General features: G+C 41.0%; 1 protein-coding gene and 1 pseudogene across 1 annotated transcript; one reads left to right on the top strand and one right to left on the bottom strand.

Annotated features, from left to right (window-relative positions):
- Positions 1 to 17314, top strand: part of LOC124935100 — a 35383-nt pseudogene extending 18069 nt beyond the window's left edge.
- A 523-nt stretch (positions 17315 to 17837) lies between these two features.
- On the bottom strand, positions 17838 to 18323 carry LOC124935099 (light-induced protein, chloroplastic-like; the record flags this gene model as incomplete). The annotated part of the gene is made up of 2 exons (XM_047475558.1): positions 17838 to 18057; positions 18130 to 18323. Coding segments are annotated over 2 exons (414 nt in total), but the record flags the coding sequence as incomplete, so codon positions are not given.
- Positions 18324 to 18755: the final 432 nt, after the last annotated feature.

The following is an 18755-nucleotide window of genomic DNA, read 5'->3' as shown; positions in this document are numbered from 1 at the left end:
AGTCATCCCAAGTTGACGGGAGAAGTTCATTCCATCAGACCAGAATGCATTTGTACTAAGCGGTTTTCCATGACCGGTTTTAGTAGGATATTTTGTTCCGATTGTGAAGAAATGTTGATTTACGTCAACATTTGTTTAATTTTGGATTTATTTTATCCACTTAGACCTGGTTATTTCAACCGTATAGTAGATATACATGTGATTTGAAATTATGAAGTAATCGGGCATAACCGGAGACTTCTTCCCGGTTAGCATTTTGATTTATCAATGGCCTATTTGAATATGGTTTGAGAAGCGAGAGCTTCTCCCTAAACACATATCCCGGTTTATACAAGCATAATCATGATATGAGTTGACTGATATTCGTAAGTCCCAAGATATTTCGAAAGTGAGAAAACTTAGCTTCCTGTAGCGGTTTTGTGAATATATCCGCTAGTTGTTGCTCGGTTGAGACATATTCCAGCCGGATGTGTTTCTCCTGAACGTGCTCCCGGATGAAATGGTGTCGGATATCGATATGCTTTGTTCTTGAGTGCAACACCGGATTGTATGTAATCGCTATAGCGCTGGTGTTGTCACAAAAGATTGGAGATTCCTTGGCCTCTATCCCGAAATCCCTTAGTTGCTGTTGGATCCAGAGAAGTTGTGCACAGAAGCTTCCAGCCGCTATGTACTCTGCCTCTGCTGTTGATGTTGCAACAGATGTTTGTTTCTTGCTGCTCCAAGTGACTAACCGGTCCCCTAGGAACTGACAGGTTCCACTTGTGCTCTTTCTATCAATCTTACATCCTGCGTAATCGGCATCTGAGTAGCTTATGAGGTTGAAGCTCGAGTCTTTTGGGTACCAAAGTCCCACTTCTTGAGTTCCCTTCAGATATTTTAGTATTCTTTTGGCCGCCGTATAATGAGATTGCTTTGGATTTGCTTGGAATCTTCCGCAAACTCCAACCGCAAACAGAATGTCAGGTCGGCTTGCTGTGAGATATAGCAATGATCCGATCATTCCTCGATAGGCTGTGATGTCAACGGCTTGACCATCATCATCTTTGTCCAGCTTTACGGAAAGACTCATTGGCGTAGCCACTTCGGCACATGTATCCATTCCAAATTTCTTCAGCAGTTCGACTGTGTACTTCGGTTGGCTTATGAAGGTTCCGGCTTCAATCTGCTTAACCTGAAGTCCTAGAAAGAAACTCAATTCTCCCATCATACTCATTTTAAATCTATCAGTCATCATTTTCGAAAACTTGTCACATAATTTTGGATCGGTTGATCCGAATATAATATCATCAACGTAAATCTGAACAAGTAAGATTTGTTCCTTTCTTTCAAATTTGAAAAGTGTTTTGTCTACTGAACCTATTGTGAATTTGTGATCAAATAAAAATTGTGTCAATGTGTCATACCAAGCTCTTGGAGCTTGTTTTAGGCCGTAAAGGGCTTTATTCAGCCGGTAAACATGATTTTCGTGTTCTGGATTTTTGAAACCTAGAGGTTGATTAACATACACCTCTTCGTTTACTTTACCGTTTAGAAAAGCACTCTTAACATCCATTTGAAAAACTTTGAAGTTTTTAAAAGCTGCATATGCTAAAAATATTCTAATGGCCTCAAGTCTAGCTACAAGGGCAAATGATTCTTCAAAATCAACGCCTTCTTCCTGTTTATAGCCTTGAGCCACTAACCGGGCTTTGTTCCTCGTAACTAAACCGTCTTCATTGAGTTTATTTCTGAATACCCATCGGGTTCCTATAACCGGTTTGTTCTTCGGTCAAGGGACTAGGTACCAGACTTTATTTCTCTCAAACTCGTTTAATTCCTCTTGCATTGCTAAGATCCAATTTGGATCTGACAATGCTTCATCCACCTTTTTCGGCTCAATTTGTGATATGAAAGCTGAGTTTTCATAGTGATCCAAATTTTGTTGCCTAGTTCGGACGGGTGAGGATATGTTACCTATTACTAGTTCAAGAGGATGATTTTTGTTCCTTCTGAGGTTAATCCGAGACGTGTCTACCAAGCTTTCGGTTGGCTCATCAAGGTTAGACTGATCGGTAGGTTAAATAGAGTCAGACCGACCGATTTCTTCAGTAGAAACTGAAGCGTCAACTTTCTACGGTAAAGCAGCTTCATCAGGCTGAATTTCAACATTAACCGCTTGGTCCTTGACAAATCGTCTAAAAACCGGAACCTCGTCTACATCATCAGAATTGATATTAAAATTTTCCATTCTGTTGTGAAGGTCGAAGGGTAACGCAGTGTTTCGTTCAACCGATTCATCGAAAACAACGTGTGCGGTTTCTTCAACTGTGAAAGTCCTAGTATTGTATATTCTGTAGGCTTTACTCACAGCTGAATATCCCAACATTATTCTCTCATCGGATTTAGCATCAAAAGCGGTCAAGTAATTCTTTCCGTTATTGTGAACAAAACATTTGCTACCAAAAATTCGAAAATACCGTACACTTGGAATTTGATCAAAGTAAATTTCAAAAGGAGTTTTAGAAAACCGTTTAGTTACTAAAGATCGATTTTGTGTATAGCAAGCGGTGTTGATAGCTTCAGCCCAAAACTTTTGAGCGATACCCGAATCAGCTATCATTGACCTTGCGGCTTCCTTGAGAGTTCGGTTTCTTCTCTCATCCAGGCCGTTTTGTTGAGGAGTTCTGGCACTAGACAACTTGTGTCTAATACCGGAGTCATCAAGAAAAGTAGTTAAATTAGTGTTTATAAACTCAGTTCCTCTATCACTTCTGATTTTGTTCACTCGAATGGATTTTTCAGTTTGTATTCTCAAAATTAGTTTAATCAGGTTTGGAGTTGCTTGACTTTTAGAAGCTAGAAAAGTAACCCACGTAAATTTAGAATAATCATCAATAACTACCATAGTATAATGCATGCCTCCTAAACTAGTTACTTTGACCGGACCAAACAGATCCATATGCAAGAGTTCTAAACATCGTTCAGATTGATAATTTCCTTTACTTTTGGAAGATGATTTTACTTGTTTGCCCATTTGACATGCAGCACATACTTTATCTTTTGAGAATTTAACGTTTGGAAAACCGTGAACTAGTTCCTTGGAACAAATGAAGTTAATCGTTTTGAAATTCAAGTGGTTTAACCGTTTATGCCAAAGCCAGTTTGGATCATTTCCGGCTATCATACACACAGGTTTTTCAAAATCAGTTTTCCAATCAACTTTGTAAATGTTTCCCATCCGGTTACCGGTTAACAGAATGTCATTATCTTGGTTTTAACTAAACATGAGTTTTTATGAAATTCAACTTTGTAACCCACATCACACATTTGACTTATGCTTAACAGGTTAAAACACAGTTCTTCTACTAAGAGTACATTACTTATAGATAGATTACCATGGACAATCTTACCCTTGCCCACGGTTTTACCTTTCGAGTTGTCTCCGAATGTGATGATTGCTCCGGTTTCGTACTTGATGTCGGTTAATAACTCCTTGTTTCCGGTCATATGCCTTGAGCATCCACTGTCCAGGTACCATTCTGAATTCTTTAGCCGGTTGCTCCTCCTGACCTGCAACAAACAATTATTTACACCTTTTTGGTACCCACATTTAGTTGGGTCCATGGTTGATTAGTCCCTTTGGGACCCAGACTTGAATAAGTCGGATCACTTTCCCGGTATCTGTTTTTATAATATTTGGCTTAACTTCTTGGCTGTTGCTCAAGAATGCCCTATGTTGTGATGAGTCTCTTTGATGTCGATTTTTATTTGGTTTATTCGGTTTCCGGTTGACTTTCCTTCTCTCAGGATGAAGCCATTTTTCTGATTCATTAGGACTTACATACTTAAGTGTTTCTTCCGGTTTTAAGTCATTTTCGATTTGTGAACTCTTGACAAATTTTATAAACGGAAGATTGTTCTTCGTGAGTTTTATCCCGTTAGATTGTTTTGATTCGTTTTGTTTATTTGGTTCATAACCGATACCATACCGACACTTAGGGTGTCTTTTATAGTTACACATTTGTTTTACCGCTTGACGTGATCTCTCCCACGCAGCAGTGACGTACATTGCTCGTTCATCTGCTTCGGTTACCGGTTGAACTGTCTTCTCATTATCGGAGAATAGTTCATCCGGTTCATACATTTCGATTTCACATGTTTTATCATATACATTATTTATTCGTTCGGTTTTAGTTTCTACAAGAGTCGGTATGTACGCAGATATGTTTCTGAACTCAGCAACCATTTGGTTGAGTGCAGAAACCAGATCTTCTTTGGTAAACTCGTCAGAAGAGAAATCAAATACCTCTTCGTCATTTGCCATGAAGCAGGTTACTTTCTCTTCACCGTCTTCATTATCGGAGTATGCCCACTCGCTTCCGCCGTCGGATGCAATGAGCGCCTTCTGAATCTCCTTTCCTTCGTCAGCATGTTGATCATTGTTTCTCCGGTAGTTGTTTCATTGGTTGTTGTTTCCCCGGTAGTTGTTCCCTTGGTAGTTGTTTCCCTGGTACCGGTTGCTTTGATAGTTGTTTCCCTGATAGTTTCCTTTCAGTTTTCTATCGTCTCTCCTTGGTTTTCTACACTCTGACCTGAAATGTCCAAAACCATCACAATTATAGCATCTTTTGTTTGATTTATCTACATAGTTATAATTAAAATCATTATTAGATGGTGGCTGGCTCTTCTTCATTAATTTCCCGAATTTCTGAGCTAGCATCGCCATCACATCTTCAATAATTTGATCGGTGTTTTTGCCTGGAGCCGTAGCGGTTGATACTTGGACCGCCGGTTCCACCGATGTAACCAAGGCTCTGGTTGCGGTTGATGTGGATGCTTCGTCTTCGATCCGAGACTTGATCTCAAACTCGTAGGCTTTTAGATCCTCGAACACATCATGCAACTTCATCTGCCCAAGGGTGCTTGATTCCCTCATCACCATGGTCTTGATATCCCATGTGCTTGGCAGAGATCTTAAGGCCTTGATGATAAATTCTCGGTTATCATACTTCTTTCCGAGTGTTTGAAGCTCGTTGACTACACTGGTGAACCAGTTGCTGAATTCCTTCATGTTTCCCCCCGGTTTCATCCTGATGTTTTCATATTTCTGTGTAGCCACCAAGATTTTGTTCTCCTTAGTTCTTTCGTTTCCCTCATGGATCTGAATGATTGTTTCCCAGGCTTCCTTTGTATTTTCACACTCTGATATTTTGTTCAATGTGTTATCATCTATAGCTTTGTAGATGTGTCTCATGCAATGGTTGTCCAGGTTACTCAGTCTTCGGTCTTCATTCGTCCATAGGTCTGCCTCCTTGTTGATCGTAATCGGTCCCTCTTTCAGGACTCGGCTCATCTCATCATCTAATGTAATCAGATGTAGATACATCTGTTTCTTCCAACTACTAAACGCTTCGCTGTTTAGCATTGGTGGCTTGTCGCTGTGGGTCATGCTTCCCATCTTCTTCGGTTGCTTGAGTGCTAAGAACCTCGCTCTGATACCACTTGTTAGGATCGGGGACGCCCTTGGAGGACCGGGGTGTTTCCGGTTTCAGGAAGGGTGGCCGCTTACAACACACACAACACTTTGGTGATAGTCCGGTTAGAGACTATAACCGTTCTCAGCACTACACAAACTGTCACAGACTCTTGAACCGGGTTCAAGGGCGGAAATGTCTGTTTCAGCCTGAAGCAACGTATGCGATTTAGATGATGTTTTAGGAGGTGTTGGTTTTAGAGATGTGAGTAGACCGGTTTATGGAGTACGATTGGTTTGAGGTTAAGTTAAGTAAGTAAGTAATGGAAGCAAAAGAAAGAATACGAGACAAGGATTTTTATGGATGTTCGGAGCAAACCCTCCTACGTCACCCCTTCTTCTCAGGTTATGAGAAGGATCTCCACTAACTTTTATAGTTACAACAACACTTCTGGTCGAAACCAACTTCGCTACTGGCCGGTTACACCAACTCACACTTTGATGTAATACAACAACTCAACACAACAAGATACAGAAAGCTTCCGGTTTTAGACACACCGGTTTTGAAGATAAGAGTTTATCTCACTAACTTAATGCTTTTATGATTCGCTTTTCGTAATCTGTAACTTGCAACTTGTGTCTTAAATGAAGACGTTTCATCTTCCTTTTATAGAAAAGAAGAGTCAACGGTCATTTTCTTCTCTCTCCTTTGGATTGGTTGATCGTTATCACGCCGATGCAGAGAGTTTGCTTGCACGCTTCACCTTCCTCAACACTTGGCAGTCATGCAGGCAGTTCTGAGCAGAAGATGACATAATCGGTTTTCAGATTTGGACACGTGTTGGACATCCACTTCAGGTTTGTCAACTTCAGATCAATAAAGCATCATTGCTTTCCTCGCATGCTTCCGATCGGATCTGATCTTCTTTTATTCTTTCAAGACACGTTTCTTTCGTCATGGTACGTCACTCTTGAAGTTTGAATCTTCCGGTTTTGTGTCTTGTGCAGTATGATCCGGCTGGTATGTAAGCTTTTGTCTTTGCTGACCGGTCGCTTGAGAAATTGAAAACCGGTTCCTCTGATCTTTAACTTGATCACTTGAACTAATATCTTTGAAGTAAAACAGCAACCGGTTTTATGATGCCCCAACCGGTTCATACGGTTTTGGTCTGTATCTGCACATGAAAGTTAACAACTGTTTAGTTCATCTGGCCGGTTCCAAAAATTAAATTACTTAATTTTTCTATCAATTTCTCCCTTTTTGATTATTTAGAATAAATATTCAAAACTTGTAATGTGTGGCCGGTTTGAAAATTAACTTACTTAATTTTTCTATCACGTTCCAATGGAAGAGTGCCACGTATCATTATGAAGATTCGACCGTTGATACCTGTTCATATTTAATGATTCTTAAGGACAACAGACTATCTGAAGAAATCCTGTTGCTTGTATTCTTAGAAGAGTCTCTGGAATTATTGTAAAATTAAGCTCTTGAATATTCAAACGGTTAACTGCTTTCCTGATTGTACTGTGTGTTAATCAAGAGAGAGTTAGAATCAAAGCATCGTTTTAGCTGAGTGATATTCATCATATTGTAAGTTGAAAAGAGTCTGCCTCAGTTCAACAGTGAGCTATTCGTGCAAACTGTATTTGATTCAAAGCATATTATAGTGAATCCTTCTGGTGGTTGCTCTGAACATCCATAAACAAACTGCTGTGTTGTTCATTTTTGTCATCTTCTCATTCTTGATCATAAGCTTCAAACCTAAGTAAACATTTCCGAACTTAATTTTGTTTCAAGTGTTTACAAGGGTTTGCGTAGAATAGAAAGTGAATCAAATCCCTAACAAGATTTCTGTTAGGATCTAGGTCGCGGCTGGCGGACCGGGGTCTGACCAGTTAGCGCGTCTCACTCAAAAGGTGGTGATTAATCCGGTTAGAGATTAACACCGGGGTTTCAATACTACACAAACTGTCACAAACCCTTGAACTGAATTCAAGCGCGGAAGTAGTTTGTTTCAGGTTGAAGCAGCACACACACAAGATAGGCAGAACCGGATTTGAATAAGACAGGTTTGAGGATTGCTGGGTCGGTTTTGGAGCTTAGTGATTCGGTTTAGATGGTGTTGAATCGGTTAGAGCGGTATTAATAGGTTAATGCAGGCCGGTTAGAAGATAAAGCAGGCGGAAATTAAATAACAAGACAGGTTTTTATGGATGTTCGGAGATAAAACTCCTACGTCACCCCTTCCTCTCGAAACCGCTAGAAGGATATTCACTAAGGAATACAAACACAATCCGATCGAGACTTATTTCCTGCTCGATAATACCCATACAATTTTAACAGAAATTGTAAATACATTTCAAATAAGCACTTAAGCTTTCTAGAGATAGATCACAATCTTTTCACTTAGGCTGTAGAATATTCAGAACTTGTAATCCCTTATTTACTCCTCTTCAGCTCCTTCTTTTATAGGTGAAATGTGCCAACGGTCACATTTCATTTCCTTGAATCTGATTGGTTGAGCAGAGCTTCAGTGATTCAGACCTGACGGTCTAGTCTTCAGACCTGGCGGTCTAGTCTTCTAGTGTAGGTCAAACCGGCTAGGTTAGTCTTTTACTCAATATGGCAACTGTCGGTTGGACAGTTGTCTGTACTTGGAAGATTGCCTTTCTGATTTATCCTGAAGTAGAAAGATCTTGTAGGACGGTCTTCTACAGTCTGCAGATTGTCCTCAAACTTGTATGAATATGGCAATACTAAGTCTATTCCTTCGGTATAGTTCTCAGCAGATACCCGAAGTATCTATTTGTGTTGGTCGGTTGTTTATGTTAACCGGATCACTTCCGGTTTTTCCATAGCTTCTGATTTGACCGATCTTGTCTTTTTTGTTCGGTCAGCTTTTTGGTCGGTTTGATTACTTGACCGGTTGAGTTTCTTAACTGGTTGAGTGACTTGGCCGGTCAAGTTGCTTGACCGGTTGCATTGCTTGACCGTTCCTGCATAGGTAGTTTGTTTTTGTTAAGTTCTATTAACCGATCCAATTTTATCTAACAATTTCTCCCTTTTTGATTATTTTATTTAAAATATTCAAAATCATGTAAGAATGCAAATATAGGCCGGTTTTGTTTTTAAAAGATTATTTGGCCGGATTTTTGAAAATTAACTTTGGAGAATTTTTCGAAAAATTTTGGAAAATTTTGAGAAAAATTTTGAACAATTTTATCTTATTAATTTCTCCCTTTTTGATTATTTTATTTAAAATATTCAAAATAATGTAAGAATGCAAATATAGGCCGGTTTCCAAAAATCACTTTATATATAAGAAGACACTAAGGCAAAAAGCTATATATATAAATAACCGAAAATAAAAGTAAAGAAATCCCCTATTTCTTCGCTCTAGGCGGCAGAAACTGTTCCAGTAGTTCATCGGTTGTTTGTCCCTTAGCCGGCCTAGAAGAGGGACCTTGACCGCCTGAGGTGCCGGTTTGAGGAGAGAACGGTTGACCGATTGATCTGATTAGAACCACATTCAAGCACCGCTGTCTTCGGAGTGGTGGCTTGAGCTCTTCCTCGAAATCATCCTCGGTTTTCACAGCCGGGTTGGTGGGTGGAGGGTCAATAATCGTGTCAGTGATTCTGTCCAGCAGCCCAGTGAGTTGCGCCTTCCTCAAAGCATCTTTCCTCTTTCGTGTGACCGGAACAGAAGAGGAAGCAACCGCTTGGGACTTCTTGTGAGCCTTGGCAAAATTGTTGTACGTTTCTTGTTGAGCCTTTAACCAGTTAGCATCTTCGGCTTGTTGAGCCGCTATCGACTTTGCGATGGCCGGTGCATTGACTGCTAGGTTTTGCATATGGCCGACTATGTTCGCATCAGCCGCTGCTGCTTCCTTCTGTGTTCGTGTCTGCTCGTCCAGCGCATCTTGAAGTTGTTGAGCCGCGAGAGCATTCGCCTCCTCAATTGCCTTATCGGCAGCCAGCTTAGCCGCTATTAATTCAGCCACCTATTCGGTGACCGCCTTGAGATCGGCTTCAAGCTTGGCATTCTTTTCCTCAAGGGTCGTATTCTTTTCTTCAAGAATTATTACCCTGTCAAGTGTCGAGCCGGCTTGGGCACCTGATTGCGCTAGGTCCTCCTCGACCTTTGTCAATCTTTGACCGGTCGTTTCTTGAGACCGTTCCATCTCGGCTACCTTTTGACTGACCGAAGCGAGGTCGGTCACCAGCTTTGGAGTTATAGCCTCCAAATCCTTTGTTCGCTCAAGATGACTGCCGTACAGTAAATCCGTATTACCGTAGTTCGTTTTAACCGACGCGATCCGCTCGACCGCCTTGCCTAGATCATCCTTTGTTGTTTCGGCTATCTCGACTGCTTTAACCGCGGTTTCTTTTATTTTCTTCTTCCAAGGCTGAACCGCGTCGTTGACAAATTCTTCAATGAGAGTTTTGACCCTCTCTTCCGTTATGGACGGTTCCGAATCCCCGGTTTGAGCATATGCTCGATGATCGGTAAGAGGTGTCTATCCTGACGTCGGTCATGTTGATAGTCTGATTTGGTGGGGGAGAGGATAGCTCTTCATTAGTCGGATTCTGACCGCCAACATCCGCAGGAGGCGATGAGTTCGTTGTTTCTTATCGAACGGGCTCCGCTTCGAGCCGCGCCACCTCCTCGGCCATTTCCCTTTCCCTAACTGTAAGCAATTCGATCACCAATAGTTGAAGCTGAGCGTTAGGTATCCCCGGAGTATACTTTTCTTGGAGACGTTGAATGTGCTCGGTGAGCCGTTGTAACCGAGCATGCGGTTGGACCATCGTGTATCGTTCCAAGGCGGTTGTGACATCTTGAGCCTTTGTGAGGTTTATGACCTCCTCCTCTATCTCCATCAACTTTTCGAATTTTTGGCCAACGGTTAGACCCGGTAGCATGTGTTTGTAGAATAACTGATGCCGGTGCCGGATCCATTGACAGAATACTTCAGATGCCGCGTTAGCTTGCCGATAGATTTCGTCCATGATTCTGCTCACGAGAATCTCGGCCATCTCCTGGGTGTTATCGTCAGCGTGGACATTTTCTTCCCCAAGGCCGTCTGTACCGGTATCAGCATTATCATGACTGACCGATTGGTCCTCAACCACCAGTCCTTTCCTTTTACCGGACTGATCTCCTCCGGTATTTTGCGAGGTGGTTCGGTCAGAGCTGGAGGCCGAATCCTCATCATTTGAAGTGTCTGACCGCGGATCAGCCGATCCGATTGGTTGTCTATCTTTCTTGCTTCCGGATTTTTCTTTTACCGGAGCTGCTTTCTTACCGCCTGCCTTCTTCTTTCGGCCACCCGTAGAACCGGAGGCCTTCCTGTTGCTTTTCCCGTCCTTGAATTGGTGGGACCTTATGATTTTACTTGAGGAGAGAAGAACACCATGATCGTTGTTGATGTTGTAGTGGAGCATAAGTTTTCGAAGTGGGATGGCGTATCCCCATGACCGAATGGATGTCGGATCCACCATTTCACGTAGGTTATTGAAAATGACCTTAGCCTAGTTTATTTTAATGCCGTTGACTAAACCGGCAAGCATTTCAATCTTTGCCCGGGTGAGACTATCAAAGTTTCCTCCTCTTGCTTGGACCGATTTTGTGAAAATATCACACAATGATCGGTACTCCGGTCGAAGGGATGATTTCTTTCTGGAGATCTCGATAGGGACATCGGTTTCCGAAAGAATCTGGCAAGCTGCCTCGAATGTCTTCTCATCTAATGCCGGCGAGACGTTACTCCCTTCAGATGGTAGATGTAAGATTTCAGCGGCCGACTCTTCCGTCATTTCGAGTTGCTGACCGCCTATGTTTGCAATTATTGATCCTCCGGTGATGGATGCGGTTCGGAAAAATTCGTTAACCGCATCTTAATATAGTACGAAAGGACCGCCCAGAAAATGTTCAAGGCCGGACTCGGAGATCCGGGATAACACATGCTTTGCCGGAGCTAAACCGTTTGCCCGGATTTCCTCAAAATCGACTTGGATGATATGTTTGAATAGCACGGAATCGCGACCCATTTTAGATGATCGAACCGAGAGAGCAAGAGAATAAGGATTTGAGAGAGTTTGAAGAAGCTGAAAGCTAGAGAGAGAAAGTCGATTCGCGTGAGAATGAAATAAAATAACTAAGGACCCTATTTATACTTGCGGTTTGAAATTCCAACCGTCGCGAACCGTCCCATCACTTTTGGGCGGGAATTTTCTCTCCAAGGGCATTGAGCGAGAAACTATGGGCGGAAAGCCATGGGCAGCAAACAGAAGGCGGGAAACCAAAGGCGGGAAAGCCATAGGAGGAAATCTATTGGCGGGAAATTTCCCACCGAAAACTTTGAGCGGTTTTGCGGTTATCTAACCGGTGTTTAGTCGGTTCTTCTTTTTAACCGTTTGTTAAAGAAGCAGTTTATTAACCGTGATTATGCGGTCTTCGAGGTTGACCGGATTTTATAATGAAGTAATTTATCGATATAAACCGGTTTGTTAGATGGATGGGTATTCTGATTTTGCAATTACTGACCCGGTTATCAAACTGAAATAGATATTCATTGAAATGAAAGATACAAGATAAAAGCCGATTCATTTATCGGTTTAGAATACATAGGAAATGAAATTACAACCTATGTAATGACTATCTTGGAGAGCTTGTCCTCCACCCCATCCATATCAAGAATGTTTGTAGGTCATAATGTCAAACACTCTCTTAGAGTAGCGTTGGTTCGGAGATTGACAAATGATGGAACGATTGACAATCTTGTGGAGGAGTTGGATGTGGTGGGCAAGTCGGGTTTTCAGCCCGTGGTTCTCCACAAGTACCTCAGTCCTAGAGAAAAATTCTGAATAATCGGTTGCTGCACTTCCCACCCGGGTCGGGAAGTCGGAAAACCCTTCTGTGGGCAGATTGAATGTTTGAGCAAATTCATTACATCCAGCCAGAAGGTGTGGTCTCTCACTATAGAAACAATGAAATTTCCTCTTATAGAGGCATTTCTGAAGAAGTTGATGACGTTTGGAAGAAGTATGGGTCTGGATTCTTCGAGAAAAGTGCGAAGACCGGTGTCGATGAGGGACTTAAACATGAGCTCCTTGGTTTCCAGGTCCCAATGTTCCATACAAGAATCGAAATCGATGCTCAAGAAGTTTCTTAGAGTTCGGCTCGGCATGATTCAAACTTTGCCAAGAGAGAGAGAGTTCAAGAAATTTTGTTTTGAGATGTGTTAAGTTGATAAGGGGGAGGTTCCTTATATAGATCCGAATTTGGAGGGAAAATATTAGCATTTAATGTTGAAGATCAATTTTGTCTTATTAATGAAGAGAATATTTATATTTCCAAAATTCCTTGGGATGGGGTTACTTTTGACCGGTTGCGGAGCTCGAGGTAAGTAATCTAGCTCAAAAGTAACTAAGTTTGTTGGATAGTAATTACTCATATAGTTGGAAGTTGAAAGTTACTTTTCATTAATGACGGATAGTACAAGAAACCGGAAAAGTAACTGATTAAAACCGAAGATAACATAAACCAAGCCGAAATGATCATAATAGAGTTTAACAAAGATACAACCGGTGCGTACAGCAAAATGACTGGTTGTAAGAAGGAGTGACTTAATGTCCGTTGGAGTTGGCGTGACCGTTGGAATTGATGTGGCGGTTCTTCCTCTTCAAAGCTTTCTCAAACCGCTCATAGAATGAGTCGGTGACCTCTTTGGTGATTACCTGGGCCTGGCTCAACCCTTCGCCCAGACAGAGTGGAACTCCAAGCTCCAGAAGTAGACAACTTATTTGAGGAACGAGATCGATTTCCCGAGTACCGATCATCCAGATTAGGACATCGAACAACACTCTTGACCAGTTGACTGGCGTACCCGTGGTTATGGCGGTCATCATGTTGAAAGCTGCTGTACAGTAAGTGTTGGTCACGTCCCTTCCCAGGATACCTCGACCGATGACATCGTTGAGAAGCTGGTACTCAGCTCTCAACAATGATTTGGCACCGTGGTCATTAACCGGGTGATTTGACCGAGTAAAGCTTAAGGCAATTTCGGCATTTAGTTCAGCCGGAACGTTTAGGTCAGTTAGCCCTTGCTTCGGTAGGTCGAAGCATCTAGCAAAGTTGCTTTCGGTGAAGTCGAACACAGTCCCTCCCACGTTGGACTGAATGTGAGTGTCGAAGTGAGGAGTTCCTCGGAAAATCCTGGCATTATAGAAAAATTCCAGGACTGATTCAGGGTAGATGACATGTTTGTCATCTAGAAAGTGCTGGAGACCGGTGTCTTCAAGTGACTTAATCATCTTGAAGACATCGTAGTGTTCAGTACCCAGAGCAGATTTGAAATCCACTTGAAGGATGTTTGGAAACTGAGACATTTTGTCTTAGTGAGAGGATAAGTTATATCTTGTGATTGTTTTGTTTAAGGCTTGCCTAACTTATATATTAGTGGAGGGATGATCTTATTATCCAGTGTGTCACAGGTAGTGATGTCTATTAACCATAGGATAAAGTACTTTGCATGAAATAAGCATGTCTACATCCTAGGATGTTGGTCATAGGCCTGGACGGTGAAAGATATCATATCTTCACGTCTTTTGAGGTGTGACCGATTTTACTTTGAAAATGTAATTTTTTAGAACAGATAAGTTTAAACACAGATAATTATTCCACTTTTGTTTGGAGGCCAAATAATCCGAAGTAAACTACTTCCAAACCGGTTGGTTTTCATTCATTCGTTCCGATGCGGTTAATTGGTGCATGCACTAAGTAACCGGTCGGTTTACTCTAACTGATAGACCAGGCGGTTCTTCCATAGATAGCTTGGTGAATTTGGAATCCGACAATTTAGGAGGAACTACCGGTTTTGTCTGTCCGAACCGATTTCCCTTTTTAAGCATTTTTAGGGATAAGCTGGTTAATATCGGTTAAGCCAAGTGTAAGTCTGAATTGAGAAAACTTAGCTTCCTGTAGAGGCTTTGTGAAGATATCGGCTACTTGTTGATCTGTCGATACGTATTCCAGCCGGATATGCTTCATCATGACATGTTCCCGAATAAAGTGGTGCCTTATGTCAATGTGCTTGGTTCTAAAGTGTAGAACTGGATTCTATGTGATAGCTATGGCACTTGTGTTATCACAGAAAATTGGAGACTCTTCGGCTGTGATACCGAAATCCTTCAGTTGTTGTTGGATCCATAGAAGTTGTGAACAGCAGCTTCCGGCTGCCAGATATTCAGCTTTTGCTGTTGAAGTGGCTACTGATGTTTGTTTCTTACTGTGCCATGAAACAAGCCGATCACCTAGGAATTGGCATGTTTCGCTTGTGCTTTTTCTATCAACCTTGCAACCTGCATAGTCTGTATCTGAGTAACTTGTGAGGTTAAAAGATGAGTCCTTTAGATACCACAAACCGACGTCAGGAGTTCCCTTTAGGTATTTCAAGATTCTCTTTGCGGCTGTATAGTGAGACTGTTTTGGATTAGCCTGGAATCTTCCACACACGCCGACCGCAAATTGAATATCTAGTCTACTTGTTGTCAGGTATAGGAGAGAACCGATGATTCCTCGGTAAGGAGTCAGGTCCACTGCCTGACCCTAATCATCCTTGTCCAATTTGACCGATGAGCTCATTGGAGTGGCGGCTGATGAGCACGTATCCATCCCAAATTTCTTTAGTAGTTCCTTTGTATACTTGGGTTCGCTTGTGAAAGTTCCTTCTTCGAGTTGCTTAACCTGAAGACCTAGGAAGAAGCTCAATTCTCTCATCATACTCATTTCAAATTTGTTAGTCATCAGGGTTGAGAATTTATCACATAACTTAAGGTCGGTTGAACCGAAAATAATATCATCTACATATATCTGAACAAGTAGGATATGTTCATTCTTCTCGAATTTAAAAAAGTGTTTTGTCCACCGAACCAATGGTCAAATCATGTTTTAGCAAGAATGCGGTTAGTGTGTCATACCAGGCTCTAGGAGCTTGCTTTAAACCGTATAGAGCTTTGTTTAACCGATATACATGGTTGGGCAGTTCAACATTTTTGAAACCGGGTGGTTGTTCAACATATACCTCTTCACGTAGGTCACCATTCAAAAATGCACTTTTAACATCCATTTGAAAGACTTTAAAATTTTTGAATGCAACGAAAGCTAGAAAAATCCTAATAGCTTCAATTCTAGCTACAGGGGCAAATGATTCTCCAAAATTAATGCCTTCTTCCTGTTTGTATCCTTGTGCCACTAATCTGGCTTTGTTCCTCATGACCAAACCGTCTTCATTGAGTTTATTTCTAAATACCCATCTTGTTCCTATGACCGGTTGATCTTTTGGTCTAAGGACTAGGTACCAGACTTTGTTACTCTCAAACTGGTTTAACTCTTCTTGCATTCCCAAGATCCAATCCGGATCTGACAATGCTTCATCCACTCTTTTCGGCTCAATCTGGGATATGAAAGCGGAATTGAAGTATTCCTCCAGGATTTGTCGCCTAGTTCGAACGGGTTCTGAAGGGCTACCTATAAATAGATCAGGAGGATGATTTGTGTTCCTTTTGAAGTTCGGTTCAGGAGTGTCTACAAAATCACCGTTTACTTGATCAAGGCTAGACATATCGGTAGGCTGAACAGGAATGTCAGACCGACCGATTTCCTCGGTTTGAACCGAAGTGTCAACTTCCTGTTTTGTGACAGCTTGATCCGGATGGGTTTCATCATTACCCATTTGGTCATGGACAAACCGTCTAAAACCAGAATCTCATCTTCACTATCAGAATGGATGTTGTTATTTTCCAATTTGTTGTGTTGATCAAAGCATGATGTAATGTTGCTTTCAACCGATTCATCGAAAACAACATGAAGTGATTCCTCCACGGTTAAAGTTCTATTGTTATACACTCTATATGCTTTACTTACTGCTGAGTAACCTAACATGATCCCAACATCGGATTTTGCGTCAAAAGCAGATAAATAGGTTTTGCCATTTATGTGAATGTAGCATTTACAACCGAAAATCTTAAGATACTTAAGGTTAGGAACCCTATCAAAGTATACCTCATAAGGTGTTTTATTGTGAAACTTGTTGATCAAATACCGGTTTTGTGTGTGACATGCAGTGTTGATAGCCTCAGCCCAGAATTTCTGAGCAATGCTCGAATCGGCTATCATTGACCTTGCGGCTTCCTTGAGAGTTCGGTTTCTTCTCTCGGCCAGCCCGTTCTGTTGAGGAGTCCTAGCACTAGACAACTCGTGTCTAATACCAGATTCATCAAGAAATGCATTTAGAGTACTATTTGTAAATTCGGTTCCTCTATCACTTCTAATACTATTAATGCGTGTTGATTTTTCATTTTGCAAACGTTTAAGCAGTGTAATCAAATTTGATGCGGTTTCACGTTTAGATGGTAAGAATATTACCCATGTATACCTAGAATAATCATCAACAACTACCATAGTGTAAAATTTTTCGAAAAATTCTAAACAATTTTATCTTATCAATTTCTTTCAAGCCGTTTTTCATAAAGCCGTTCCTATCCGTTATCAATTACAGTTGTTGCGAATTTAACTTATGTGTGGAAAATTAACCGTTGTTGTTTTCACTATTGTTGTGCAGGTCTTGATCATGTCCCTCATGGGTTTCTCTCTTGACATGTTGTGGTCGTCCAAGGGAAAAGATGTCCCTGTTATATTTGATGGAGCAAAAATTTATTTCTTATTGTATTCTTAGAGAGTCTGGGCTGGAAAATGTAGAAGCTTTTCATTTGTTTGAGGTTGTTTGAACCATTCAACTGTAAAAACTAATTCTTGATTTTTAATATTTAAGTTTAGAAGAAAAAAGACTCAATTTTAATAGTGTTTCCAATTGGGTTTGAAGTATTATTGATGACAATTGACAAACAAAGCGTAGTATTGAGCTGTTTTTCTCGATGGAGGAAAAATACAGTGCATAGGGCTCCACAGAAGATTAGAGTTAAAGAGGACCAACTATTTCATCTTATATATATATCTTAATTTCTGTTTTTCAAATTGCACAAACCCTTTTGAAAAAAATAATTCATACATATCAAAATCATTTCAATGCTTATATATATCATCACTCTGTTTTACCAGGTATGTCACATGGTTTGTTTAAAATTTCTAATAGAAAAAAAAACTTTTGCAGTAAAGGTGGATCAAACATCTGACCTTCAGATCTTCAGTCTGAAGCTCTCCCAACTAAGCTATCCCCGTTTATTAATAATCTTATTAAATTAGTTTTACATATTGTGTGGTACGCAATTGAATTGCAATTGAATCCACGCCCCACCCACGCCCACACTTCACTCCCAAGCCAAAGCCCACGCTCTACGCAACACCCACGCCCAAGCCTACGCCTCATGCCCAACCCCATGCTCCACATTCCACGCACCACACACGCCCAAGCCCACACCCCACGCCCCACGACCCATAGATTCAAATTTGGCATTGGTGCTAATTGCTGTGGTGGCTAATGGTCCAGAAAACAAGACGGAGTTTTGGATAGTGAAGTCAAGTGAATCTATGGTTTCTGAAATCTCCTCCACTTTTACCAGTGGCAATGATGTGTACCTATGTTGTTCCACACCAATACCATTTCAATTCAATTCAAAAACCAATTCAATTCATAAAATTGAAATTTACGCGAGAATCCATTTGCCATTAAGAAGAGTAAGTGCATCGGTGGGAGCCGGAGTAGGGTTTTTAGCTTCAAGTTGTGTGATTAACTCCACAACTTCAACCATAATATCGCTCGTCGCCTTAAGTCCTCTATCCATTCCGTAAAACGCATCCACTAGCTGCTTCTTCAATATATCGATTTCAGACGATTCCTTTAGCGGTAAAAAAAGGAAGAGGAAGAAAAAAAGGGTTAGTAAGGGTAAAAGTGTCCAAAATTAAAAAAAGGTTAAATATAAAAATTGAAATTTTTAAGGTTATTTTTTAGAATGACCCTCTTTTGAGGGTCATTTGATCAAATTCCACGAGAGATTTAAGAGCATTGAAAGGAGGATAAAAGCCATTAAGACGAGAAGAAAACGAAATAAATAGTAGAGGGACCAAAAGTAGAACAAGCACGGAAGATCCAGACGAGCTCTGATTCTTCACTCACACTTTTGATTTATTCGGTTCAAGTAGATGTTTGTTCAATGTGAGCATTCATACTATGATTGAGACATCAGTTCTGTACACCGATGCCATTTGTTCATTAAAAATCTAGTTGAATCTTCTTTTGATGAATTCATTGATTAATCCGAACGTCCAAACATTTT

Source organism: Impatiens glandulifera, chromosome 4 (genome assembly GCF_907164915.1).
Source record: "Impatiens glandulifera chromosome 4, dImpGla2.1, whole genome shotgun sequence".
In the NCBI taxonomy this organism is placed as follows: Eukaryota; Viridiplantae; Streptophyta; class Magnoliopsida; order Ericales; family Balsaminaceae; genus Impatiens; species Impatiens glandulifera.
Note: the sequence above shows the minus strand (reverse complement) of the source record. Positions and strands in the feature narration are given on the sequence as shown.